Source organism: Leptonychotes weddellii, chromosome 11 (genome assembly GCF_054177405.1).
Source record: "Leptonychotes weddellii isolate Sample4059 chromosome 11, ASM5417740v2, whole genome shotgun sequence".
Lineage (NCBI taxonomy): Eukaryota > Metazoa > Chordata > Mammalia > Carnivora > Phocidae > Leptonychotes > Leptonychotes weddellii.
Window position 1 is genome coordinate 39706082 of NC_138379.1, and position 24157 is coordinate 39730238.

The 24157-nt window shown below is 44.8% G+C and overlaps 1 protein-coding gene across 10 annotated transcripts in view; it reads right to left on the reverse strand.

Annotated features, from left to right (window-relative positions):
• Positions 1-8583: 8583 nt before the first annotated feature.
• MICAL2 (microtubule associated monooxygenase, calponin and LIM domain containing 2) overlaps positions 8584-24157 on the reverse strand; it is a 213540-nt gene continuing 197966 nt past the window's right edge. For 9 of the 10 annotated variants that reach the window (XM_081798584.1, XM_081798589.1, XM_081798587.1 and 6 more), the window contains 3 exons: positions 19444-19546; positions 15497-15570; positions 8584-12377 (listed from right to left, as the gene is read on the reverse strand). In XM_081798584.1, the coding sequence (XP_081654710.1) occupies positions 12193-12377; positions 15497-15570; positions 19444-19546 (362 nt within the window). In that variant the 3' untranslated portion in view covers positions 8584-12192. The remainder of the gene's footprint in view (positions 12378-15496; positions 15571-19443; positions 19547-24157) is intronic. The other variant, XM_081798581.1, reaches the window with a different exon arrangement.

Below are 24157 nucleotides of genomic sequence, written 5' to 3' on the forward strand. Positions count from 1 at the left end.
ATTTGATGGGGCTGATCTACGCACTAATATTTGGGCACCTGGAGCCACTTCCAGCTCCCACATCCTGCGGTTCTTTTTTCTTCATCAGTTGCTGGTATTGTCGGCAAGGCTTAGGTCCTAAATATGGCATGATCAAAATTATACATGGAGATCTCTTGAATTATGCTCATGCATGCTTCTGCATTTACAACCCTCTTTGGTAATGTTTATGCATGCTAAAGTGTGAAAGCACCTGAGCAAGACTAAAAAAGAGGAACAAAGTCTTGGTTGTTGAAAGCTGGCTCTCAGAAAACACCAGCAAAATAAGCTGTGGAGAAGACAAAGCTTGAGTTTATTGTACACCATGGTAAGAAGAGCCCTGCCTTGGCAGAGTCTGCATAGAATCTTGGACTGGGAGAGGGCAAAGTGGGGGATATTTATAAGGTTTTGGAATCTGGTTTAAGGCAGGTCTTTCAATGAGGGAGTGCTTATTTAATTTTGGCTAAGGATCATATAGTTTAGGATTGTTAGGTAAAAAAGGCAAATCTTTTAAAGAATCTTGGAGAGTAAATAATCTTTTTGACGCTATTGAAAAGTTTAAAGGTTTTACGTTCATTTCAGTAAGGTTTTGGGAGAAGGTCTTGAAAAGCACAATAAAGTTGTTTGGTTTTAAGATTTTATTTATTTATTTATTTGAGAGAAAGTGTGCGAGCAAGCATGAGCACGGGTGGTGTGGGGTGGAGTGGGGGGGGGGCAGAGGAAGAAGCAGGCTCCCTGCTGAGCAAGGAGCCCGAAATGGGGCTCGATCCCAGGACCCTGAGATCATGACCTGAGCCAAAGGCAGACACTTAACTGACTGAGCCACCCAGGCACCCACAGTGAAGTTATTTGTAACTCTTATCTTTCCGTGAAAGATATTTTTGGAATAGTGATGTTGATAAAGACAGTGAAATGGTGAAGTCCCATTAATGTAAACAGAAACTGTATGGATGTGAATGGTTTCCAGGGTCTACGTATTTTACAGATGTCTTGTTTACAAACCTTCCTGCTTCTAAGATAATTATCAGTCTCTCTTGAAAGAGAGATTCCCACTAGGGAATGAGTGGTGAATTATAAATCAGTGCCCCTCAAAGTGTAGTCTGAAAACCATTATTGATCTGCAAACTGTTATTGGTCCTCTATGATATAAATACAGAAATCGAGAGTGTCTAGAAACTTTTGTAGGAATTTAGCAGTGCAATTTTATATTTGTTTGATATAATAATAAAAATTGGAAGCTTATATTTGGAATATCTTTTCATTTTATTTTTTTGATAATTCTTTTTTTACTGTATTTTCCAAAAATATTTGTCTGAGATGAATTGGTCCTTCACCATAGATCATTTGGAAAGTGCTGTTCCAAATTGCCCCAGTGTGCTTACAGAGTTCAGACACTCTGTTTTGATATTATGTGTTTCTAGTCCTTATGGATATGATTTGGCTCTGCTCAGAAGATTAAATGAGTTGATGCATGGGAAAGCATCTTACACAGGGTCTGGCACTGAAATAGACTGAATATAAGTCCTGCTTCATCAAGGACACACACCTCATGCTGTTCTTTGATAAGATGCAGAGAAGACCCTGCACCAGCTCCCTCACTGTAAATTGGTGTCTATAATTATGGCCCCACTGAGGAGCCGCCCTTCTCATGCTTGGTCATTGGTCTCATCTAACCCAAGGTTTAATGGGAAGGACAGCTCATAAATGAAATGTGTGTTGCTGTGAGACTCTATTGAATCTCTAGGTCAGTCTCTCCTTGAAATCTAGAGCTAGACATACCACCCTGGGAGAGAGCAAACCCAGGTTCTAGTCCTGGCTCAGTGGCTAGGTGACTGGATGAATGACTGGCCCTTCTGTACTTCCATTTCTGTCATCAGGAAAGTGAGGGCAGTACCTATTAAAGCTGAACATCACACACACCTGATGATCCACGATTTCAATCTAGGTTATACCCAAGAAGAATGAGTACATTTGTGCACTCTGATACATCTTCTAGAAAGTTCATGGCAGCACCATTCAAATGTCTATTAAGAGTTGACCCCTACGGGCGCCTGGGTGGCTCAGTTGGTTAAGCGACTCCCTTCGGCTCAGGTCATGATCCTGGAGACCCGGGATCGAGTCCCGCATCGGGCTCCCTGCTCGGCAGGGAGTCTGCTTCTCCCTCTGACCCTCCCCCTTCTCATGCTCTCTCTCTCTTAAATAAATAAAATCTTTAAAAAAAAAAAAAAAAAACGATTAAAGGGCGCCTGGGTGGCTCAGATGGTTAAGCGTCTGCCTTCGGCTCAGGTCATGATCCCAGGGTCCTGGGATCGAGTCCCACATCAGGCTCCCTGCTCCTTGGGAGCCTGCTTCTCCCTCTGCCTCTCTCTCTCTCTCTCTCTGTCTCTCATGAATAAATAAATAAAATCTTTAAAAAAAAAAAGTTGACTCCATAAATAAGTTGCGATAGTCACACAATGGGATATTATACAGCAAGGAGAGTGAACAATTTGTAACCACAAGGAGCAACAGAAAGGTAGCTCACAATATTGAAAAGAAATCCGACGCAAAAAGAGCATATACTCTGTCATTCTATTCATATAAAGTTCAAAAACAGGCAAAACTGATCTCTGACGTTAGAAGTCAGGATAATGATGAACCTTGGGAGGGGTAGTGACTAGAATGGGACAGGGTGGGTGGGAAGGCATGAGGGGAGGCTATGGACTGGTCGTGTTCTTTTTCTTGATCTGGGTCCTGGTGACATGGGCGTATTCACTTTGGAAATTCATGGAACGTGCACTTAAATAATTTCAACAATTTTCTATACATATATGCTTCTTCAATATACAATGACGCCATGACATTACCAGTCCATAGCGTGCCCTTCAGGGTCCCTTTTATCTCCATGGTCTCCTTCTGCAACTCCCTCAGTGGCCCACACATCACTGTTCTCAAACTAGGTCACTTCTGTCCCCAGACCTTCCCTTAGGAGATCATTTTTCTAGCGGAACATGTGCTGCTCTCAGCCACCCGGCATCGTTCCCATCCTGGTCCTTCGATCTTCCCTTAGCAATTCCCACAGGGCGGGGGTGTTGTAATTTACAAGGCAGGCGCAGGTAGTGGTGAAGGTTTGGGGCTTGAATCGCCATTCTGCAGTCAAATATCTGTGCAATCTTGTGCAAGTGATTTAACATCTCTGTGTCTCAGGTTTCTCATCATAATGCAAACAAATGAGCACTTGCCTCATAAGGTTATTGGGAAGATCAAAAGAGTGTAAATAAACTACTTAGCTCAGTGCCTAGCAGATAACAAGTCTTAGCGCAATACAGTGTTGATTATTACATTTCATTGGAGACTATAAATGATATCATTACCTCCATTTTACAGGTGAGTAACTTGAAACTCAGATAGTTTAAATAACTTGCTTCAGATCACACAGCTGATAACTGAGAGATTAATACTATAGTACTTAGAATCCATTCTCCCAAAATATCTGTAGAACCCACAATTTTCAGCTAGGCTGTGGTTGCTCAGAATAAAGACTATATTTTCCAGCTAGGTGCAGTCACATGACTAAACTTTGACCTATGGGATGTGACCAAAGTGTTATGTGACAGCTTCCAGGAATCCTAACACATAGATGGAAAAGGGGTATTCAGTTTCTCATGTCGTCAGACTACGTAACACAGGCCAAGCCTCCCGCTGAGAACAACTGGAAAAGCTGGACATTGAGTGTAAAGTAAATCTTCTTGAGAGCATTTGAAAGCTTACGGGACACAATCTCGGAGAAGGGGCCCCAGAGAGGTGAGCCCATCACCTGGGTCTTTTTCCTCCCCAGTTTCAGAAGAGGCAGCTGAGAAGCTGGGAGGTTGAGCAGGACAACTGCCAAGCTCACAAGGATAAGTAGGCAAATGTTCAGGGGCCACAAAACCAGGGACCCCCTCCCCGGGAACCTCCCCGCCCCCACCTTGCTTTAGTTTGGGACTCTAGAAGACTGCCCTTTGGTAGACAAAGAGAAAATAAAGGCATTTACATTAAAAAGCACAACTGAAAAAATTGTTAATAGCAGACCCAAACAGAAGTAAAATATATGACATAAAGAAAATCATTCCAGATGGAAGCTTCGTGACACAGGGAGGAAGAAAGCACAAATAAAAGGGTAAATTCAAAAGGATATTAACTAAATAAAATAATCATAATGTCTTGGTTTAAAAAATATAGAAATCAAATTAAAATACACAAAAGCGAAATCATTTCAATTGGGAAGTGAGTAAACAGAGTTAGAGTTGCAAGGTCCAGGCACTGTCTGGGAAGAAGTAAAGGTAACAGTTTATATTGGACTTTGATAAATTAAGTAATCGTGTTGTAGCCTCTAGAGTAACCATTAAAGAATAGTAAAAGAGTAACTATAGTAAGATAATGGAGAGAAAATTGGAGTCTGTGTGCTCCATTCAGATTTCATAAATTGTATTTGTGATCTACATCTGTCATATTTAAGCAACTTGTTTTTGCATTCTGTTTTCTTTTTCTTTTGCTGTGTTACTTTTGTTGTTGTTGTACAGATTAAAAGCCCAGGAGATAGAGGTAAAACAAGAATCTCAAATTAAGCTACAGTCAAACTGGAAGAGGTTTTCACGGGGGAAGTTTTATATTTCCCATACGTGAATACCATCTGTTATGGGTTGAGTTTTGTCCCCTAAAAATATATTGAAATCCTAACCCCAGAACCTCAAAATGTGACCTTATTTGGCAATAGAGTCATTGCAGATGTACTTAGTTATGTCAAAATAGGATGTCAGGCAAACTGGACGAGGTTGGGCTCCCAACCCAGTAAAACCCCTGTCCTTGAGAGAGGAAAGTTGGAGCACAAATATGCACAGAAGAAGGATGATGTAAAGATACACAGGAGACAGACAGCTACTGGAATTATGCTTCCATAAGCCAAGGGATGCTTGGGGAGGCTTAGGAGGAAGCACTGCAGGAAACACACCTTCATGTTGGACTTCTAGCGTTGAGAACTGTAAGAGAAGACATTTCTGTTAAGCCATCCAGCTTGCAGTCCTTCGCTATGGCTGCCTACAAAAATAATATACCGTCTAAGGGACAAAATAGGAGGCCCCTGAGGATCATGAAGAGGGTTCTACAAAGGGTTTGGATCTTAATTAATAATCAGAGGTTGTTTGACCACATCAAAGCAGTGGGGGCTGGGTGGGGTGGGGGGTGGGCGTGCTGGTGGTGAAGAGAAGGCAGCCAGAGCCTCCTGGGGACTTCTTTGATCACTGAAAGCAAAGTGTGCTCTCCGGATGAAAAGAATGTGTGAGAGAGAAAATGGCTCTGGAGTGGGACTCTTAAGTGAGTGTTCCTCTTGGGAACACTGGGGTATTAGCGGTGGCCTCTGAAGGCCAGGCTGCCAGCGAGCACGTCCTTCAAGAGGGCTGCTTGCACGGGCTAAGGCAGCCAGATGGCAGCATGGGGCGGCGGAGTGGGGAAAGGCATCAGGGCAGGGAAAGTTGAAAGACCTCGGCCTTGGTTTGCCCATGGGGGTCTGGGGGTGGGGTGTTGTTGAGGATCACACAGGACGATGCCATTCAAATGGCCTCTGACCCAGCCATGGTGGAATGTGTCCCAAGATCTTGGAGACAGGCGACCCGCTTACCTATCCTTGAAGAGTCCCGTAATGAACTGTAGACAGTAGAGGGGGATTCCTCACCTGAGCATGGTAGCTGAGGGCCTGCTACACGCACAGATGGAGCTCTAAATTCAGTGTCTCCTACTCGAGTGGTCTAACAGAGGACTGGAGAACACTCTAGAAGAAGAGCAGCAGGGGCAGAGCTTCTAAGGAGAGAAAGGAGCGGTCAGACACTTCAGACCCAGCAAGGCAAGAATACCTGGGGTCCCAGTGATTCTGTTTGTGTGTGGTCCGTGTCACAGACCACGATATTATTCCCACTGTCTCCCCTACCCTTTCCCAGGCAGGTATGACTGTAGGAGCAAGGTCATGGTGGTCACGGTTGTAATCCACCTTCCTCCCACACCTGCCTCCAGACTCCTGTGGCCTGGAAGAACAAGTCTCCACTCCCATCTTTGCTAGGGAAGCTATTAAGGCTATTTATACTTTAGGTATTTCCTTGTAGGGAGGCAGGTGAGAACTATTACATCTAACCATGAGCTGGAAGCCAGTCACCATGGCCAGGTGGTGTTTTCAGGGTGTGCCTGAGAAACCGTTGGCCAAGGAGGTCAGCAGAGGCCAGCTCGGAGACACAGAGTCCCAAAAGGGAGGTGACAGTGCACTGGGAAGCAGGGTCCCTGGCCTAGCTTACAGCTTCTACCTCCTCTCCTGAGAACTGCCCCCATTCTTCCCTGTTCTACTGAGATTTGAGATGTTGTTTTCTGTTTCTACTGTTGGGATGAGAACAGTTCAAGATTCACCATGGCATTCCAATGACAAAGTCCTATTCTGGCCATTCCCATGTTAAAACTGGAGCCTAGATACAGCAGACGGACTCTAGCAAGGAACCTGGGAGGGAGGGACGGAGGAAGAGAGGAAGGTTCAGCTCCATTTCACAAATGAAGACATCAAGGCATAATCGAGGCTTCCAGTGAGCAAAGGCAGAACTGGAACTGGAGCCCTGAAATAGTGACTCTTAGCTCGGGTTACTGTGTTTGGAATGATCATCCTTGTTGGGTTTTTCTTGAGCTATTGATTTGTTTTCAAATCACAGACTTACGGTGTTGGGACTACTACACACAAACACACATGCATTTCTCCCAAATTCTTATGGCAACATTTTCAATTATTCTGGGGATGAGAAAGGAAATAAATTCAGACGTATTCCGACCTGCTGCTCCAATAACAGGTTATTTGGTTCCGTTTCACCCAGGACCATGAGTACTGTTTTCGGGTGACTCCTGTCCTGCCCCTCTCTGCCTCTGCCTGATCTAAGGGCCTGCAAAAACCAGCTGGTCCCCAAGACGCTCCCTCTGTCCTCATCTTTTCCTGTCCCTTCAGCCCTGTGTTCTTGCTTCCCTACCCTTGGGACCTGGGATTTGATGATGTCATGCCATGCTTCTCTATTTGAGGTCCATGGCAATGTGTCAGGGACACTTGGTCACCCGGGATAAACAAGATGCATCTTCCTAGAGTATCATGTTTATTGAAAGATGTTTGTGAGGGGTGGTGGAGGTTAGGTAACTTACCTGTTCTAGAAGATTGTTCTCATGTTAGAGTATAGCTAGATGCAGGCTGGATGGAAACACAAAGCACTTCAAAGGGGCAGCTTTGGCTTCCATGCCCAGATTTCCCCTGAGCAGAGCTGGGCACTGATGTGCTGGGGGAAGGTGACTATGGGAACTGATCTAGGGAAGAGAAGGAGCAGGAAAACAAAGTGCAGGTCCAGGTGGGGACACAGGGTAAGGTTGTACAGCCCGGTGGTCGAGGGCCCAGGTTCTGGAGGCCGACGTCTGGGTCTAGCCCCAGTTCTACTGCTTCGTACCTGGACTACCAGGTAAGCTGAGCCTTTGTGTCTCAGTCTTATCTCCAGAATGGGTTATCGGAAGGATTTTGCTTTAGGATTAAATGCAATAATGCACTTACAGAGGTTATTACAGCACCTGGCAGGTGAGATGAGCTGAATTCACAGTATCCAGTACCATGATCAGGGTCTGAGGGCTCCTCAGGGGAGCCCAAAGCATTGGTTTTGCTTTTCATTTTTCTAGAAATAAGCTGGGAGATGGAGTGAGCATGACACTACCACGCATGCCCGGAAAGCTGAGGGATGGTGAGTTGCAGCAAACGGGCCAGCTAAAGGCTTAGAGTCTGCGGCTCTGAGAGCCAGAGGAGGGCAGATGAGCCCCAGCATGAGCACAAGAACACTGGCAAAGTGCCATCAAAAGTGGCTGGCCTTAGCTGCTGCTTTCCCTGCTGCCGAAATGTTAGCGCTTGCAAAACAGGGGCTCTTATCTGCAGTTATGTTTACTTTTTGTTAATATTCAATGGAAAAAAATGGATCACGGCAAATATTCCATCAGCAGACAAAGCCTTCCAACAATGGGGAAACTCGGTGTGAAATGCTGGAGACTGGCCACTGGGTTAGTCTGATGTGGCAATTCTGGTGTATCGTGCGTGGGGCCACATTTCATGTAAATTTGCATGCACTGGGATTAAGAGTGGAAACAAACAAACTCGGTCTTGAAAGTGCTCACTGAAGAAAGAGGCCAGTTCGGTGCAGGTGGGAGCATTCCTGCTGAGTGAATGTAATACAAAATCAGGCCAGGCCAGGTAAGAAGGTAAGAGGACCGGTGAAGTGGAACCAGGATGGGCTCCATCTCTCCCCCTCCCCAGCTCTGAGGGTCACTTTCTTTGTGGGAAAAATTAGACCCGAGGCTTGACTTCACTCCTCTTCCCAATCCAGTCCGATTTGCTGGTCAGGTAAGTCCTTCCAGGTGCCCCGGTGGGAATAAAGCATCCAACTGTTAATTCACAGACTCCCACTCGAAATCAAAGCTTTCCCCCGTTCCTTTCACTGCAAAGAAAGAAATGGAATGGACGCTGCCCTCCTAAGTGCCAGACCAAGCCCACATGAAAACGTTTTGATTCCTTTAACAGAAAACCATTTAATTTTGGTTCATTTCAGTATTTATAGCAGTGCACATGTAACGCATTTCGGTCCACATGAATAGTTTCCAATGGTTGGAGCAAATTAATCTCTTACAAGCTACTCAGCAGTGAGGTTAGAAGATAAACAGTAGGTGAGATAGTACACGCTTCCCTGTACGTGAACCTTCCTATTACAGTAAACTACATTCGAGCTCACCACATCCAATGACTGCCACTCTCTCTGTTCATGTGGCAGCCCCAGCTGCCCCCTGCCACCTCTGCCCTGCTGGGGTAGTTCTCTGATCAGCCACCTGGGTGGGACTCACTGCCATTTTCAGTTTGGAAGGAAAAGCCCGTAAATCTGCTTCCTGGGAAGACAGACATTGCTGAATTGTCATGTGCCTCCAGAATGCAGAAAACATCAATTTCATTGCAGCTCATCAAAGTTAGAAACACCTGCCACTTCCTTTCTCAGTTGCAATTAACATGCTGCATCTCAGCATTGATTGCTTCCAAGCAGCCTAGCACTGCCAAAGTCAAGGTTTAAATGAAACGGTACAACTTGATACTATTTTTCACAGTTTTAGAAACAAACGTATGTTTATCGCCAAAGAAGCACTGCAATTGTTGGGGGTAAAAGTCTTTATGCTTGAGATAAATGTGAGTAGAATAGGCTGATGCTTATAATAAAAATAGTTCTTTATCTTTGTATTTATTTGGGAGTAGTACTTGTTTATCTTTGCATTTATTTTTGGGTGGAGCGGAGGACTAATATTCTTCCCTCTATGCCAGCCCCTACTCGGGGCTGCACGACCCTGTAGGCAATCAGAGAATATTTGTTAAACAGATCAACAAATGAATGGTTTGGAAGAGCAAGCTTAAGAACTGTCCTCTCAGTCCATCTTAAGTAAAATCCTTAACTTGCAACTATCATGAGCCCTTTAGTTTAACTTAGAAGCTGTGTGAGCCTGCGTCTAAAATATGATCTGAGACTGGGGCTTTATGTTTCACCCAGAGTCTTACGTTGTCCAGCTTCGATCATGAGTGTTCTTTTACGGGACAGAAGAAGTTGTTTTCATCATAATCCTATTCATATTGCATTAAAAAAACCTATCTTTAAAATGTACAGTATTTCACATTTTGAGGGTCTTAGAACATTCTTTATTTGTGAATAAGGAATGGAACTATTCAAAATAATTCAACAGCAACATTATTTGTGTCCTTTTGGAAGTGTTCATTGGAATGGTTTTATGTACTGTTAAGCTGAAAGCCGGTGTAAGTAGAAGGCTGGTACATATGAGGTTTATGTTTCAACTTGGCCAGATAAGACTCAGCCTTAAACCACAGAACATAGTCTTTGGGAGAGAAAGTGAACAAATTGCTTCTCTCATCTATTAACAGAATACTAGGGCCAAGAAACACCTTCTTTCTTGGCCCTCTTGGGAGAATCTTTCTTTTAGATGAAAATAGAACGAATTAAAATAAGGTGCAATTACTTCTTTTGTATAATAACAACCCAGACACTATACATGTGAGCATCCTCTGTTAAAGGTACGCAAGCACCAAATAGCACACTTTCATGTAACTGACAGAAAAGACTGGGTTCAGATATTTCTAAACATTCTAGAATAAAAACTGAAGTTCTATATCTTTTTTATTTAAATGAATTTTTTTCTTTAAATAAAATTCCTGAGTATCTGTAGTCTTACCTTTAAATACCTAATGACTGAAAATATTATTTTAACTACCTCCATAAATCTTTAATACTATACAACTCACTGCCCCAAACATCTGGGTTATTTGTATGTTAAATAGCTTATATACCAATATCTTAGTGTCAGTAGTATAACGCAGGAAAACCAGAATTAAGAGGAAATCATATTAGCAATCTCCACCAAATATATAAATAAATAAGAATAAATAGCCATAAATGGCACAGTTTTGATAGATAGATGCCTGCACATATTCCCTTATAGAAGAATTCACGCACTAGAAGGTCTGATTCTTTTTTAAAAGAAAGGAAAAAGGAAGATGAAGGAAGGAAAGTAGAAAGGAAAAGAGAACTGCAACCTTTGGACTTTGGTATGCCGTGGAAAGGTTGCATTTAACCCCACCCCAAATGTTGGCAGGCTTGGGAAATCCAGTTACATTTCTAATTTCTGGCTAGTTGGCTGGCCAGATTGGCATGTGCGGACAGCATCTCAGACAGAAGTGGTTCATGGTCAACTTATATGGAGGAGAGTCAGGTCTCTGGTCAGAGCCAACTGTTGCAAAGCACCTTCTGTTCAGTGACACATTTACACACTTGCAGAAATGAGAGAGGCCAAACATACAACAAAGAGTTCCTCAGTCTGTCTCTTGTCAGCGACAGCCTGAATCTTCAAAGAATCCCATTGAGGGAAAAACAATCAAATACTTTCTGACAACAGATCACTATGTAAAACAGATCAGTTTTCTTTGGTTCCCATATGACCCATCAGAAGGGCCCAGGAATCCCCTGTCAGTGCACAAAACTCCATCTCCTGGCTTTCTTTTCACACTGAAAATGTCATTTAAAAAAATCCATGACCCAGTTTGGGATTTGGTCCCGGCAGTGTAAATGGGATCACGGCACTCAGCTCCCCGGTCAAGTCAGAAGTGGTTTTGTCCTTGTCCCGTGGAGTTCCTGGGGAATCCCTGGAGAGAGTGTAGGAGATGCTTCTCTTTGGACCTGAGAAGATTGCCTTCGGGAAGCGTTTTCACCTTGGATCACTAATGGGTGTGTTTTCAGTAACTGCACCAGCTTCACTGGTACTTTATCAACAAATGAGTTTCCCTTTTTGCCATCACCAACAGTTATATAAAAAAGCACTGGAAAACTATTCATTTTCTAGAAATGCTTTTTTTTCCAGGGACAAAGTTTTCTTTCCTTTTTTTTTTTTTTTTTAAATAAAATTAAGGCTCAAATGTTGTATTAAACTCTCATTGCTTATGTATATTATATTAAGGCTTATAAATACAACTGGTAAATTAAATTCACCCTGGATTGAATTAACACCTGCTATATGAGTTATTTGCTTTATGTAATCAGTAATCTCAAGGTTTCTCCTTTTTCTCTGGAAACACAATTTAAATATTAACCTAATCTTTAAACTGCGGCTGCTTCTTTCTGACATTTGGAAACCGGTCATCCATGCAAAAAAAGGCAAATATGGATATATTTAATGAAAAGGCAGGTTCTTAAAAATCTGAAGATGTGTAACTCAATGAATTGGGAAGATAAATGATAAAGGCAGCAGGAAAGTCGATCTCTGTGTCACTTTCTTGGGAAAACAATGCTGGTCATCTGCCAAGGTCACCTCCAATGTGAGACCTGCCAAAGGGACTGCCGATCTCGTAACAGTCTTTGTATTTTCTTCATTATAATCTCTGGAAGGGTCTCGGGCAGCTGTACTCCATATGGAAGAATTTTAGCGTTTAAGAAAAGATGGCAATAGGGTATCCCTTAAGTTCCAGGTATGGCAGATCCTGCCAAAGGAACTGTGAGTGTGTGGGGCGTGCCTGGCCCCATCCGTCCTCAGCCGGCACCCTGGCGGGGGCGGGGAACACCTTGGGCCTGCTCATGTCCTGCTCAACTGACGGCCCCTGGAGAATATGAAGCTTTCAAAGTGCTGGTCTTCAGCCTTTTCTTTTATGCGCTGTTCCTCCAAGGAGTCCACGAGTCTGTCCCTTTGTTCAATCACTTGCATCATCTCGCTGAATATTTCTCGCTCCTCATTCAGATCATTCTCATCTTTCTGGCTCTCTAAAAAACAAAAAAGGAAAAGCATGGGACCTCAGGTAACATTTGGCCCAGGGAGAGGGTTCTTGGCGTGGGCATTCTTGGTTGTTTTGGACTTGTTCTGCCTTTTAATTTCCATGGAGAAAACAAGGAAATGAATTTAACACCAGGGAACTGTTCTTAAAGCCACAGATTAGCAAAGAAGGTGCTTTGTGCTGCAGTCAGCTCGGTTTTCATCTTGAGAATATATATAAAGCAACAGGGGGAAATCCCTTTGGGAGGAAAAGAATATCAGCCAAGCCCGACCAAGTCCTCCAGCCTCCCCTCCCCCGCAAAAAAGAAACCAACAAAACAACAAAAAGGCTGTTTTCCCTAAACATGTCTGAACTACAACAAAGAAATCTATGTGCAAAGTTTCTAAGTAAACCATCCACATTGGTGGCTACGATTTCAATGACGAGAATCCTATTTCATCTGTAGTGAATGACAAATTTCAGTCCTTTGAGTAGAGACCAGGCAAGAGCAAAATAAGGCTCTGGTTGGCCAATGGGACTGTGTCTCCACACTGTAACTATTTTTTCCCTTTTGCCTTCAGAGTACAAGAGCTTCTTCCTAATTGGCCTGACGCATCCGATTGCCTAGGGGACATAAGATTGCTATAAAAGGAAGGGAAAGAGTAAGAAACAGGTAGTAATGACTTTCTGACAGTCAAAATAGATGTTAAGGCAGATGGAAGTCTTGTCAACCAGATTACTGCCTTGGGAGAGGACTTTATAATAAATACCTTCGCCCCTTCCCTTTAACAAACTGGGGTGTAGGCAGTGAGCCCGATCCTGGAGCAGATAAGGGCCACTGTTTCTCACACCAGGCTTAGTCCTGAGGACAGGGTCAGGAAGAAGGTACACATGACAAAAGGAAGGGGGAGAAGCACTGTTCCCTTTGCACCTCATGTTTTATGGGAGAGAGAAGAGAGAAGCAGAGGTTGAGAGCTCTGTGCTCCAGCCTCTCTACTCTGGGCCAGGAAATGTCATACCGTTTGGTGGGAACACTGGGGGCCAAAGGATTCTTACCCTGCCCCTTGTTTGGAATTCTGGGAAGAAGCCAGCTGGAAGGGCACCTTAAGTGTAAACATGGGGCAGTACGTTGTGGTTGGGCAGAGAATGGTCTGAGTCTGGCTCCCCAGATTTCGATCTGCAGTGTATGGCCCAGTGGGGCCCAGAAGTGCCCACCAGCCCCAGAGTCGCCAAAGGTAGCTGGTCATAGGGCTCCCCCATGTTGAGGAGTGATGTGGTCCCACAGTGGAGACCGTCTGGCCAAGCTGAATGGAGGATGTGCTGAGGTGAGGCTGAGTAAGCCAGGGAATGCCACCAGGCTCCAGGCATGCTAAGGAGGGGCCAGGCTGTGGAGGATGCGAGTTACCCACCTTGGCTGCAAATGCCAGCAGAAAGAATGGCGGCCCAATGACAGGACACAGCTGTGTGGGGGCTCAGTGAGTCAAAGCAACCAGCACAGATACCTAACGTCTCAAAGTCACACAAACCTGCCTCTCCTGCCCGGTTACCTGGCCTTAGGGAGAAGGGCAGAAGGTAAAGGTGGCCATCTCCAAGACGGAACATTTTCATCCCAAAGAGACTGAGCACTTCCTACAGGGACTGTTTAAATTATTGCGTCAGACTGAGCTTACTAGAGAGGGATAAATAAAGTTCTTTTCTTTCTTGCTAACTAGTGGGATAAAGCTTTTGTGGAAGATGAGCTCAGGCATAGTCAAAATGAAGAAGGCTTTTTTTTTTTTTTGTACACCTGAGAGGTGTGAAGAAATGTATGATCCTCACTCCTCAGTAAAAATTAAAAAAAAAAAAAGAAAAGAAAATTCAAAGGTGGCTAATGGGGTCTATTGGTGGTATTTATTTTACCATCCTGAAATGGAGCAAATTTAAATTTTTATTAGGTGTGTAAATCAGATATTATGCTGTATGGTTTGTTAATCTAGGTCTAGTCCAGTGTTGGTCCTTATTTGATAATCAACAGAGAAAAAAAATTCCTTTCTCAATGTTGGCTTCTCATCAACGGACTCATCTGAGCCCTTCTGACAAATATAAATGATGTATACCAATTTTATCTGTTCTATATAGTGCAGCCCTATAAGGATTTTGCTAGAAATAGAATTTTGTTGCTATAAAGAAGGTCTACAAATCACTACTATGTGGGAAAGAGCAGGAGACCCTGAGTCTGTGGTGGTCTGTTCCTGAATCTCAGCCCCCTCACTACTTACCTTGAGCATGCCAACCGTGCTGAGACTCGGTTTTCTAAACTGTAAAATGGGGATAAAATGCCTAAGTAAAAACAACCACGATGATTACTAATATTTACTAATATCCAGTATTTACTAGGTGCTTCCCCTGTACCAGGCAACCCCATAGGGAGGTGCCATGTTTGGTCCATGAGGTATAAAGAAATTGCTGAACATGTTGAACTTGTCCTTTTAGACCTAGGTCTAAGTGCAGGAAAGCCATGCACAGATCTGGTCCCACAAACGCACAGACACAAAACATTGAGTACGCCCAGCATGCTGGAGCCAATGAACACATAAATCAGGACAGCGCGTCAACTGAATTCATTTCATTCTCCCTCCTTCGTGGTGGGGATCATTTTCTCACGCGTGTTGCCCTGGCCTGGCGCATGTGGGGAAGGCCATGGCCAGTACGGCGTCTAGTGCCCGCCTTCCTCGGCGCCCCTGTCCTGGGAGGTGTCTCAATCATCCCAATGTGTACCACAGTCACCTGTCTGCGCGTTGGCTTCCCCAGTGGGACCCCAGAGCCGGGGTGCTCTTCATACTCCAGGCCCACACGAGACTCTCCGCAAGTCTTTCTAAACTGAATAGATGGAGAAGTGAATGAACGGTTTCGTTCTATTAGCTGATGGGATGGAGTCCAGCACTGCCTGCAGCCCAGGCGAACGAAGCCAGAGTGCCTTGCCATGCTGGCTGGGGGCTTGCACCTCTCCAGCCTCCCCGTTCACCTCCAGGCTGCTCGCCCAAGCCGGGAAGAGCTCCCCGCTTTGGGATTTGCTGCATGCTCTGGGCAAGTGCCTTTCCGGGGAAAAATGTCCTTCATGGGGGCCCAAACTCCTATCACTGTACTCACCGTCCTTGAGCATTTTCTGTCTTAACTTCTGTTCCAGTCTGCTTTGATGATCTTCCAATTCTAATTCTTGGGCCCTGGGGGTAAGAGAACGTTCACACCTTGTAAATACCGAAGATCTGCCTAGAAGCACTGCCTAGTAAGCTCACGGACTATAGCTGCTGTAGTCTTTTTGCTTTTTTTTTCTTATTAAAACTGGGGTCTTGGAATCTCTCTAAATGGAAAGGTCCGGGGCTGAAGGAGCCGAGAAGGGCTTGCTGGGATACGCTCAAGTCCAGAGACGCTGGAGCAGCTGAAGGTTGGAATGTGATCCCCGGGGGCGTTTGGAAGGCCACTCAGGCCATCCTCGAGACGGATCATTAAGAAATGGCTAGTATAATCCAGGGGAGAGGAATGACAATCTAAAACTCTTTTCTCTCTTAGGGGCAACATGACCTCAAGTATCATCTCTAACAACTCCCAAATCTCTGAATATGGTAAACAACAAAACAAGGGGGAGGAGACGGGAGTGAGCCATTTTATCCAGGTAGAGCAAAAAACATCCAGACAGCTATCCATTTGGTGGTAGGAGATGTGGAAAGAAGCGTGAGTGATGCTTTGGAGTCATCAAGCTGGGGTCTCTGTTTCCACCAATAGAAACAGCAGAGTCAAGAAGTGAAGTTAGGGGCGCCTGGGTGGCTCAGTCGTTAAGCATCTGCCTTCGGCTCAGGTCATGATCTCAGGGTCCTGGGATCGAGCCCCACATCGGGCTCCCTGCTCTGCGGGGAAGCCTGCTTCTCCCCTCCTTCTCCCCCTGCTTGTGTTCCCTCTCTCGCTATGTCTCTCTCTGTCAAATAAATAAAATCTTTAAAAAAAAAAAAAAAGAAGTGAAGTTAGTTCTCGGTGAAGGTCAGTTTGGCACTTCTTGACCTTTCAATGCCTGGAGATATCCCATGTGCGTGCAAGGGGATAGGCTAGGCTTTGTGCAATGTGGAGGTTCCCAACTCTGGAGCACTCAGGAGAAATGAGGACCACACACAGATTGTCACAGGGCTCAGAGATGGTAGGGTGGAACCAGGTGATCCCTAAAAGGAAGACTATAGAGAAAGGAAAGTTTGAAGACAGGAGCTTGGAAATGCCTCCATTGAGAAGCCAAACAAAAGAGATATAACCAGGGAGGAAGCCATCAAAGCTCTGAAAAGCTATCAAAATAAGCAAGGCAGCATCACAGAAACCCCGAGGAGAGAGTTTTGAGAGAAGAGAGAGGCTGAGGTGAGAGAGGCTCACTGCTACAGACACCAAAGGGGGGTGTCCCTTCCAGCTCTGCCACAGCGCGGGGGTCGTTTTGCTGCGCTCTGCTGTCGCTGTCTTATTTCTACTACTTCTCCTACTACTTGGGCCAAGATCCCTGCCATGTTCAATATCCTGCCTTTTGTTATTGACCCTGAACTTCTCTTGGCCCACTCTGGTCACCCATGGAAGTGTACCCCTCAAGGCTTCCTGTAGGAGAGGACTTTCTGGGCGGAGTGCAGAGAGCTGACTGTTGAGGCACAATCCACTCAGTGTGGTGCTCAGGCCACGCGGTCCCCGGGCAGCTCCCAGCCAATGACAGAGCACAGCGGGCAGTCCTGGAGCTGGACTCCCCTGATGGCATCTCTGCTCCGGTGCTCCCTCTGGCTTGGCAGATGGTCTCAGGGTTGCACTGCAGTTCGGAGTCTCCTCTGCCCAATTCTCTTTCCTCCCCCTCTCCTTTCACAGGTGTCATGACCACAGAGGGTCTGAGACTTCCCTCTTACTCCCTCTCCCATTCCCCTTTATCCCACCATGTCTCTTACACTTCTTTTTCTTTTTTCTTTTTTAAAGATTTATTTACTTTAGAGAGAGAGAGAGCGGGGAGGGGAGAGGCAGAGGGAGAGAGAGAATCCGAGCGTAGAACCCGACGCAACGCGGAGCTTGATCCCAGGACCCTGAGATCACGACCTGAGCCGAAATCAAGAGCTGGCCGCTTAGCCGACTGAGCCACCCAGGCGCCCCGTCTCTTGTACTTCTAATCCTGTCTTGGCGTCTACTTTCCCAAAGTACTCAAGTTGCTTGTCTAAGATGTTTGTCTAAACTAAAATCAATCCTTTAACAGAGCTCCCACCTGCTTTTGTCTAGCTCCCAGGCCTGAGTTCTTCCCTCCGGCCTCTCTTGGAGAAGGTTCGCTCTGGCCGCATGCTAACTAGGGAAGCCAGGCACCGAGCGGGAGCAGTGGGAGCCGCCGTCCTCCTGATTCTCCCAGGGAGAACCTACGCAGACTGCACCTTCACAAGCCTCCACGGAGCTCTCGCCATGTTTTCTTCTTGCTGGTGTGCTGTGTGTTTGCATGTCTGTCTCCCTGAAACCACGAGATCCTAGAAGATAGGGACTGTGGCCCCACTCACTATTCTCTCCCCAGTACCCAGCACAGTTCCTGGCAGCAAGAATGTGTTGGATAGGTTTTTGTTGAATGAACGTTGTGATTCAGATCTGGTCCATAGGCAGGTGGTATGACTGTGTAAAAAGGGCTTTGCAGGGGCGCCTGGGTGGCTCAGTCGTTAAGCGTCTGCCTTCGGCTCAGGTCATGATCCCGGGGTCCTGGGATCGAGCCCCACATCCGGCTCCCTGCTCAGCGGGAAGCCTGCTTCTCCCTCTCCCACTCTCCCTGCTTGTGTTCCCTCTCTCGCTGTGTCTCTCTCTGTGTCAAATAAATAAATAAAATCTTTAAAAAAAAAAAAGGGCTTTGCAGTCGGGGGGCAAGAACAAGTGTTGCTCTGAGTCTCAGCACGTGTATCAACTTAAAAAACAGTGATCAAAAAAAAATAATTACTAAGGAAGATGCCTTCTTCCTCATTCCTGGACTTTCTTTCCATGTCCATGAACCTCAATGAGTGTAATTCCTGGCCTCCTTCCCCAGTCCCCACTCTTACTCACTCTCACCCAGGAAGAGGCAAATTTGGGAAGAAACTAGGTGAACTCAGCTCACACCCTTTTTCTCTTGGGATCAGCCAGCCTGGAGCAGACGTGTGTTCTTGATGACTTGGAGCCTTGCCATAGGTCTAGGGCAAGACTTCTCAATCTTGACACTATTGGTGTTTTAGGCTGGATAATTCTTTGTTGGGGGGGCGAGGAGAGGAGGCATCCTGTGCATTGTACAATGTTAAGTAGCACTATTGGTCTCTCCTCACTAGACACTAGCAGCGTCTCCTAAGTTTGACAACCAAAAATGTCTCCAGATATTGTTGAATAGCCCCTGGGGGGTGAAACTGCCCCCAGTTGAGATCTGCTGGTCTAGAGTAAAAGCCTTGCCCCTAAGAAACAAGTAGGTCCATTAACTTTTGTGATGACATAGGTGAATATGTGTCATTCTGGGGTCAGGTTAGTGTAGTGGGTTGAATGGTTACCCCCAAAGATATGTCCGCATCTGGCCGAGGGACTTCAACTCTATAATAAGATCCACCTCTACTTTCTGATCTCCTTCCAGGCTGCAACCTCTCATTCAGAGAGCACAACCAGAGAGGTCTCAGTCCCTCAGTATGTTAAATATGCAAAGAAGTGGCCAGGTAGATCTCCCCAAGCCCTTCCCAGGGTTCGTACTCAGAGGCCAGACACATGCTTTCCCATTGCAGGTGTGTGACTGCAGATGCCCTCCCCCCCACCAGTCTGGGCGACAAGGACAGATTGAAAATACCTTATCCAAATGCTCTCCAGCTCCAGACCCATCACCTGACATCCTTTTTAGCCATAGGACTCCACAGAGAGAACAGACAACTGAAGATTCTCTGCACTAATGTCAACATGATATGCAAGACACCAAATATCAATTTGCCTCAATCACAATTCTGTATGCACGAGGAGAAAAATTCCTGGGACTTCAACCCGGGAGGGCGAGCCACCCCACTCCCACCCCCTTTGCTTTTAGGACTCACTGTTATCTGTGTTGCCTTACTTACATGATCAGTAGCTCCGACTCATATCGCATTAATTTATTCTTCTCTAGAGCCAGCTTAAACCATTCCTGCAAAAGCTGTGCTTCATCTTGTGTGCCTGAATCTGCTTAAGAAATCAACAGCAAATGCGTTAGATTGGCATTTCTCTCCCCATGATCAACCTGCTTAGGAGCTGCGCTGGTGGGCCATGTTTGTAGCGGAAAAAGGCTCAGCAGGCAGCAGCCCCCTGATGGCCTGTTGATGCCTCAGGTTTTGGGCCTGACAAATCAAACCCCCCTGTGCATGCCCTGGGGGAGAGGTCCTCTTGGACACTGAGGGCAGGAATCCTTCAGCTCCAAGGGTCATATAATCTTGATAATGTCCTGCCACAAATGAAACTTCTCTTGCCTACTAGTAGATTCTCTATAAAACTTCTGTATGTTTATGCATCACATTCTCCACCAAAGAAAAGCCTAGTAACTCTGCTGGTTACTATCTCCTCCTCCCTTTCTTCTCCCAAATCAAATGATTACTGAGTGCCCAGGTGGGGTGTGGCTCCCTTCATGGGGCAGAGACACCCACGCCACATTTAATCATAGAGGGGTGGTGATGGGCATCATCATTTTTTGCACAAAGAAAAGCCAAATGATGAAAAAAAATGTTATTAGCTTTGAGTCTCACTCGGAGAGTTATAGTCATACCTTCTTATAACTTAGATTTATGACCTTCACTGAGCGTAAGAATAACCATGAGAAAACCGACACTGCTTTTAGATACGCAATGTTAGATGCTAAAGGTTTAGATAATGCAATGTTAAAATCTGGGCATATTTCAAAAGTAGCAACATGGAGGTGGCTTTTTAGTATTTCACCCTGAAATGAGGACACAGGCTGTATTGCAAAGCTCATGGCCATTCTAGACGGATTTATTATACTGGAGTGTCCCATAGGCAGAGGGGAAAAGAGAGCAGATGGAAGTTATACATGACCTTGAGCCTTTGCTTCTTCATTGGTTAAACTGAGCAATAAGACACACAATATAATAGTAATAAGCTACTGTTTATTATGCAGTGATCACATGCCAGTCAGTGGGCTCCGTGCATTACATAGGACATCACATTTAATCCTCATGACAGACTCACCAGTAGGTTTGCTTATTGTCACCACTTGATAGCTGAAGACAACAGAAGTTTAGAAGATTAATTTTCCCAAGCTCACAGTTAGTAAGTGGCAGAGCCAGGGCTTGAACTCAAGTGAGCTTTATCCTAAGCCTGGGCTTTTTGCTGCTTGTACTGCACTCCCCCTCCTCCTCACTCCTTCCTTCTTATAGGCATGTAAGGTAAGTCACATCCCTAGCATATTGCCTTGTACCTAGTAAGTCATCCATAAAAATGAGTTCCCTTTTCTCCCTGTCTTTTTTTTAAAAGATTTTATTTATTCGAGAGAGAGAGCATGAGTGGGGGGAGAGGCAGAGGGAGAGAGAAAGAGAAATGCAGACTCTCCACTGAGCAGGGAGCCTGAAGCGGGGCTCCATCCTAGGACCCTGGGATCATGACCTGAGCCAAAGGCAGATGCCCAACCGACTGAGCCACCCAGGCGCCCCCTTCCCTGTCTTCTTGACCACCTTTTTATTGATATGGACACTTGAGTCTAGAGAGATTTATATGAAGTGCCCCAAATTATATAATTAATGGGTAAACTGGTGCTATAATGCAGATCTTGACTTCTGATGAATTCATTCATTTGTCCATTCCATCCATCCATCCATCCATCCATCCATCCATCCATCCATCCATAAATTCATTCATTCATCTAATAACACCTATTTATTGAATAGGTATTGAATACTGCTTTAGGTACTGGGGATACAGTGACAGATAATGCTACATATCATGAGAAATTTGGACATAGTAAGGCATAATGCCTGCCATCTCTCTCTCTCTTTTTTTAAGGCTCTTTTGAATCAGATGGATTTAAAGAGCTAGAATAAAATAGACCATTAGGAAACTCCTGCAACAACAAAGCAGCAAAAAAGTACTCTGGGAAAATGCAGAAGGGAGAGTTTTCCTGGTCAGGATGTGAGGCTGGCTTCCTGAGAAAGGTGGTATTTGACCTGAGATGCTGAAGAATGGATAACACTTGGGGAGGAAGTAATGAGGATGGGAGAAGACATTTCCAAGAAGGAATAATGTCAGCAAAGACATGGGGATGGGACAGAAGGCAGTAGAGACAGAGATCAGGCAGGGCTAAGGGGGATGGAGGGGTGCAGGGTGAGGTCTGGGCGTGTCTGAGGATCTCATCATAGAGGCCCCTCAACGTCATGCTAAGGCTATTGTACTTTATTGTACTTTATGTACTTTATTGTACTTAACTCAAGTAGGATAATTTAAGTCAAGTTTTACACAGAAAGGATTAAAAGGGAGAGAGGGAGGGAGAGAAATAAGCAAGATGTTATTCTTCCTTAGGTTTCTTGGATGAATGAATGAATGAATGAATTTATAAACATGTTGAGTACCAAAATCTTCTAAGTAATGTTCATGGTGCTGAGGGGCAGGGATGAATAAGCGTTGGTTTCGACTCTTAGGGAAACTGGGAGCTTGCAGTTCAGTGGGGAAACCCAACACTGCACAGCCAAATAGAATACAATGTGTCCCCTTGCTATGACAACACTGAAAGAATAAAGTATATAGACCAGAGATCATATAGAACATAAAAGTTACTTTAAACTCAGACTTGGGATCCAACTTGCACTCTTCCACACCCCATCACATGGGCTTGAACACTTAGCGTAGCCTCCCTGAGGCTCAGCCTTCTCATCTGTTACGGAAATGCAGCGGGATTCACTGTGCACACAAAGACCTTAACCCAGCCCCGGCGCGTGGTTTAAGCTCAATAAATGGTAACGGTCATTTTCCAGGATGCAACTGAAAGGGAGTCTGAATCAAACAGACTATCAACAGCTCAGAGTGAAGAGACCCTCCTGCACCTTAGCCCAGCACCCTAGGGCTGCAAAGGTCTCTTAGCTGCCATGTGTCTTCACTGGGCTCTTACTACCTTGCACACAAAGGTGGTCTTTCCACACTGGCGGTGGTGAAGTCTGATGACTCCGTGTTCTATTTGTACAACTGATCTTTTCCTTCACCTGAGTCAAGATTTTCTATGTATCTTGTTAAATATCATCTTGTTTATTCTGTTCCATCATAGGGAAATCTTTTGAATATTTTATCTAGCTGACACAGACCTCGCTTTGGGATTTCTGCAGAATTGATAAATGGGCATCCTGGACCTTTATGCAATATTGAAAAACAAAATGTCAGATGGGACTGGACCAAGAACAGAGCCATCTGGCCCATCATCAGGGACCCTTCTCAGGCTTTGGGTGAGGCTGTTCTACAGACTCTAAGTGCACCCGATCATCCAGCACACATGTCTATGTTTTGTCCATGAGGCTGTTAGAGGAAACTTTGGTAAAATAATTTCCTGAAATCAAGCTTCACAATGTCTGCCATGTCCATTGGCACTGAAAACCTCACAACTCCACCCAGAAAAGGAAATGACATTTGTTTTCACAGCTTCTCAGTAAACACCAGTGGTTCCTAGTAATCTCTAAATTTCTTTCTAAATATTCACAATTTCTTTAATAATCCTTTCTAGAATTTTGACAAGGTTCAGAATTCATATTTCTTTCCCATGTGATGTGAAACATAGAAAATATACTGGCCTTTAGTCTTGGGTTCTGGAATTCTCCATGGGTTTCCAAAGACAGAGGTTACATCTACCAGTTATTTCAAACACCAGGAGGTTAATTTGGTTCATTCAACAAATTCGGATTGAGTAATGCCACACTCAAGACACGAATCTATATACCATCTTTCACCTGGGCTTAGAAACCTGAATTCATTGCTCTCACCTCATTTTTCTTAACTAGATTTCTCATCCAGATTCATTTCCCTCTTCTAGATGTGTTTAACATTTCTAGATTGAGGACCATTTTCCTTGATAAAGATAACATAAAAGCTGAGAGTTGGAAATTCTGCCTTTTTTCATCACGTAACATTATACCATCTGCCTGAGCACTGGGCCTTTCCTTTCCTTGTTCTCAATCCAAAAGAAACAGCTTTAAAGGCACTATTTTGCTGTCTTTAGAGTTTTTTTCTTCCCCCCAGATTCAGCCTCTTTGCTGCATTATACCCACAGGTTCTAGCCAGACTTTTATCCTGCATTACATGTTTCCTTCTTAATTTCTCTTATGTATCCTTCTCAAACGTGGTCCATGAGAGAGTCGTCTTGCAGCCATACTGATTTCTGCTGATGCTGTACTCAACAAACACAAGTAACTGAATCATTCCATTCAATTTTCTTTTTTTTTTCCATGAAATAATTTACAATAGGTTTTTTGGAGTCTTCCTTTCCTCAACAGTCAAAATCACTTTGGGGGATATCTTTGAACATACCAAAATTGATCCATTTTCCTGTTGATGGATATCTACGTTGCTCTTCATGTCCTGCTCTGGAATATACACTTGCAAAAGAACTTCTTTTTATTTATTTATTTATTTATTTATTTATTTATTTATTTATTTATTTGACAGAGAGAGACACAGTGAGAGAGGGAACACAAGCAGGGGAAGTGAGAGAGGGAGAAGCAGGCTTCCCGCGGAGCAGGGAGCCCGATGCGGGGCTCGATCCCAGGACCCCGGGATCATGACCTGAGCCGAAGGCAGACGCTTAACGACTGA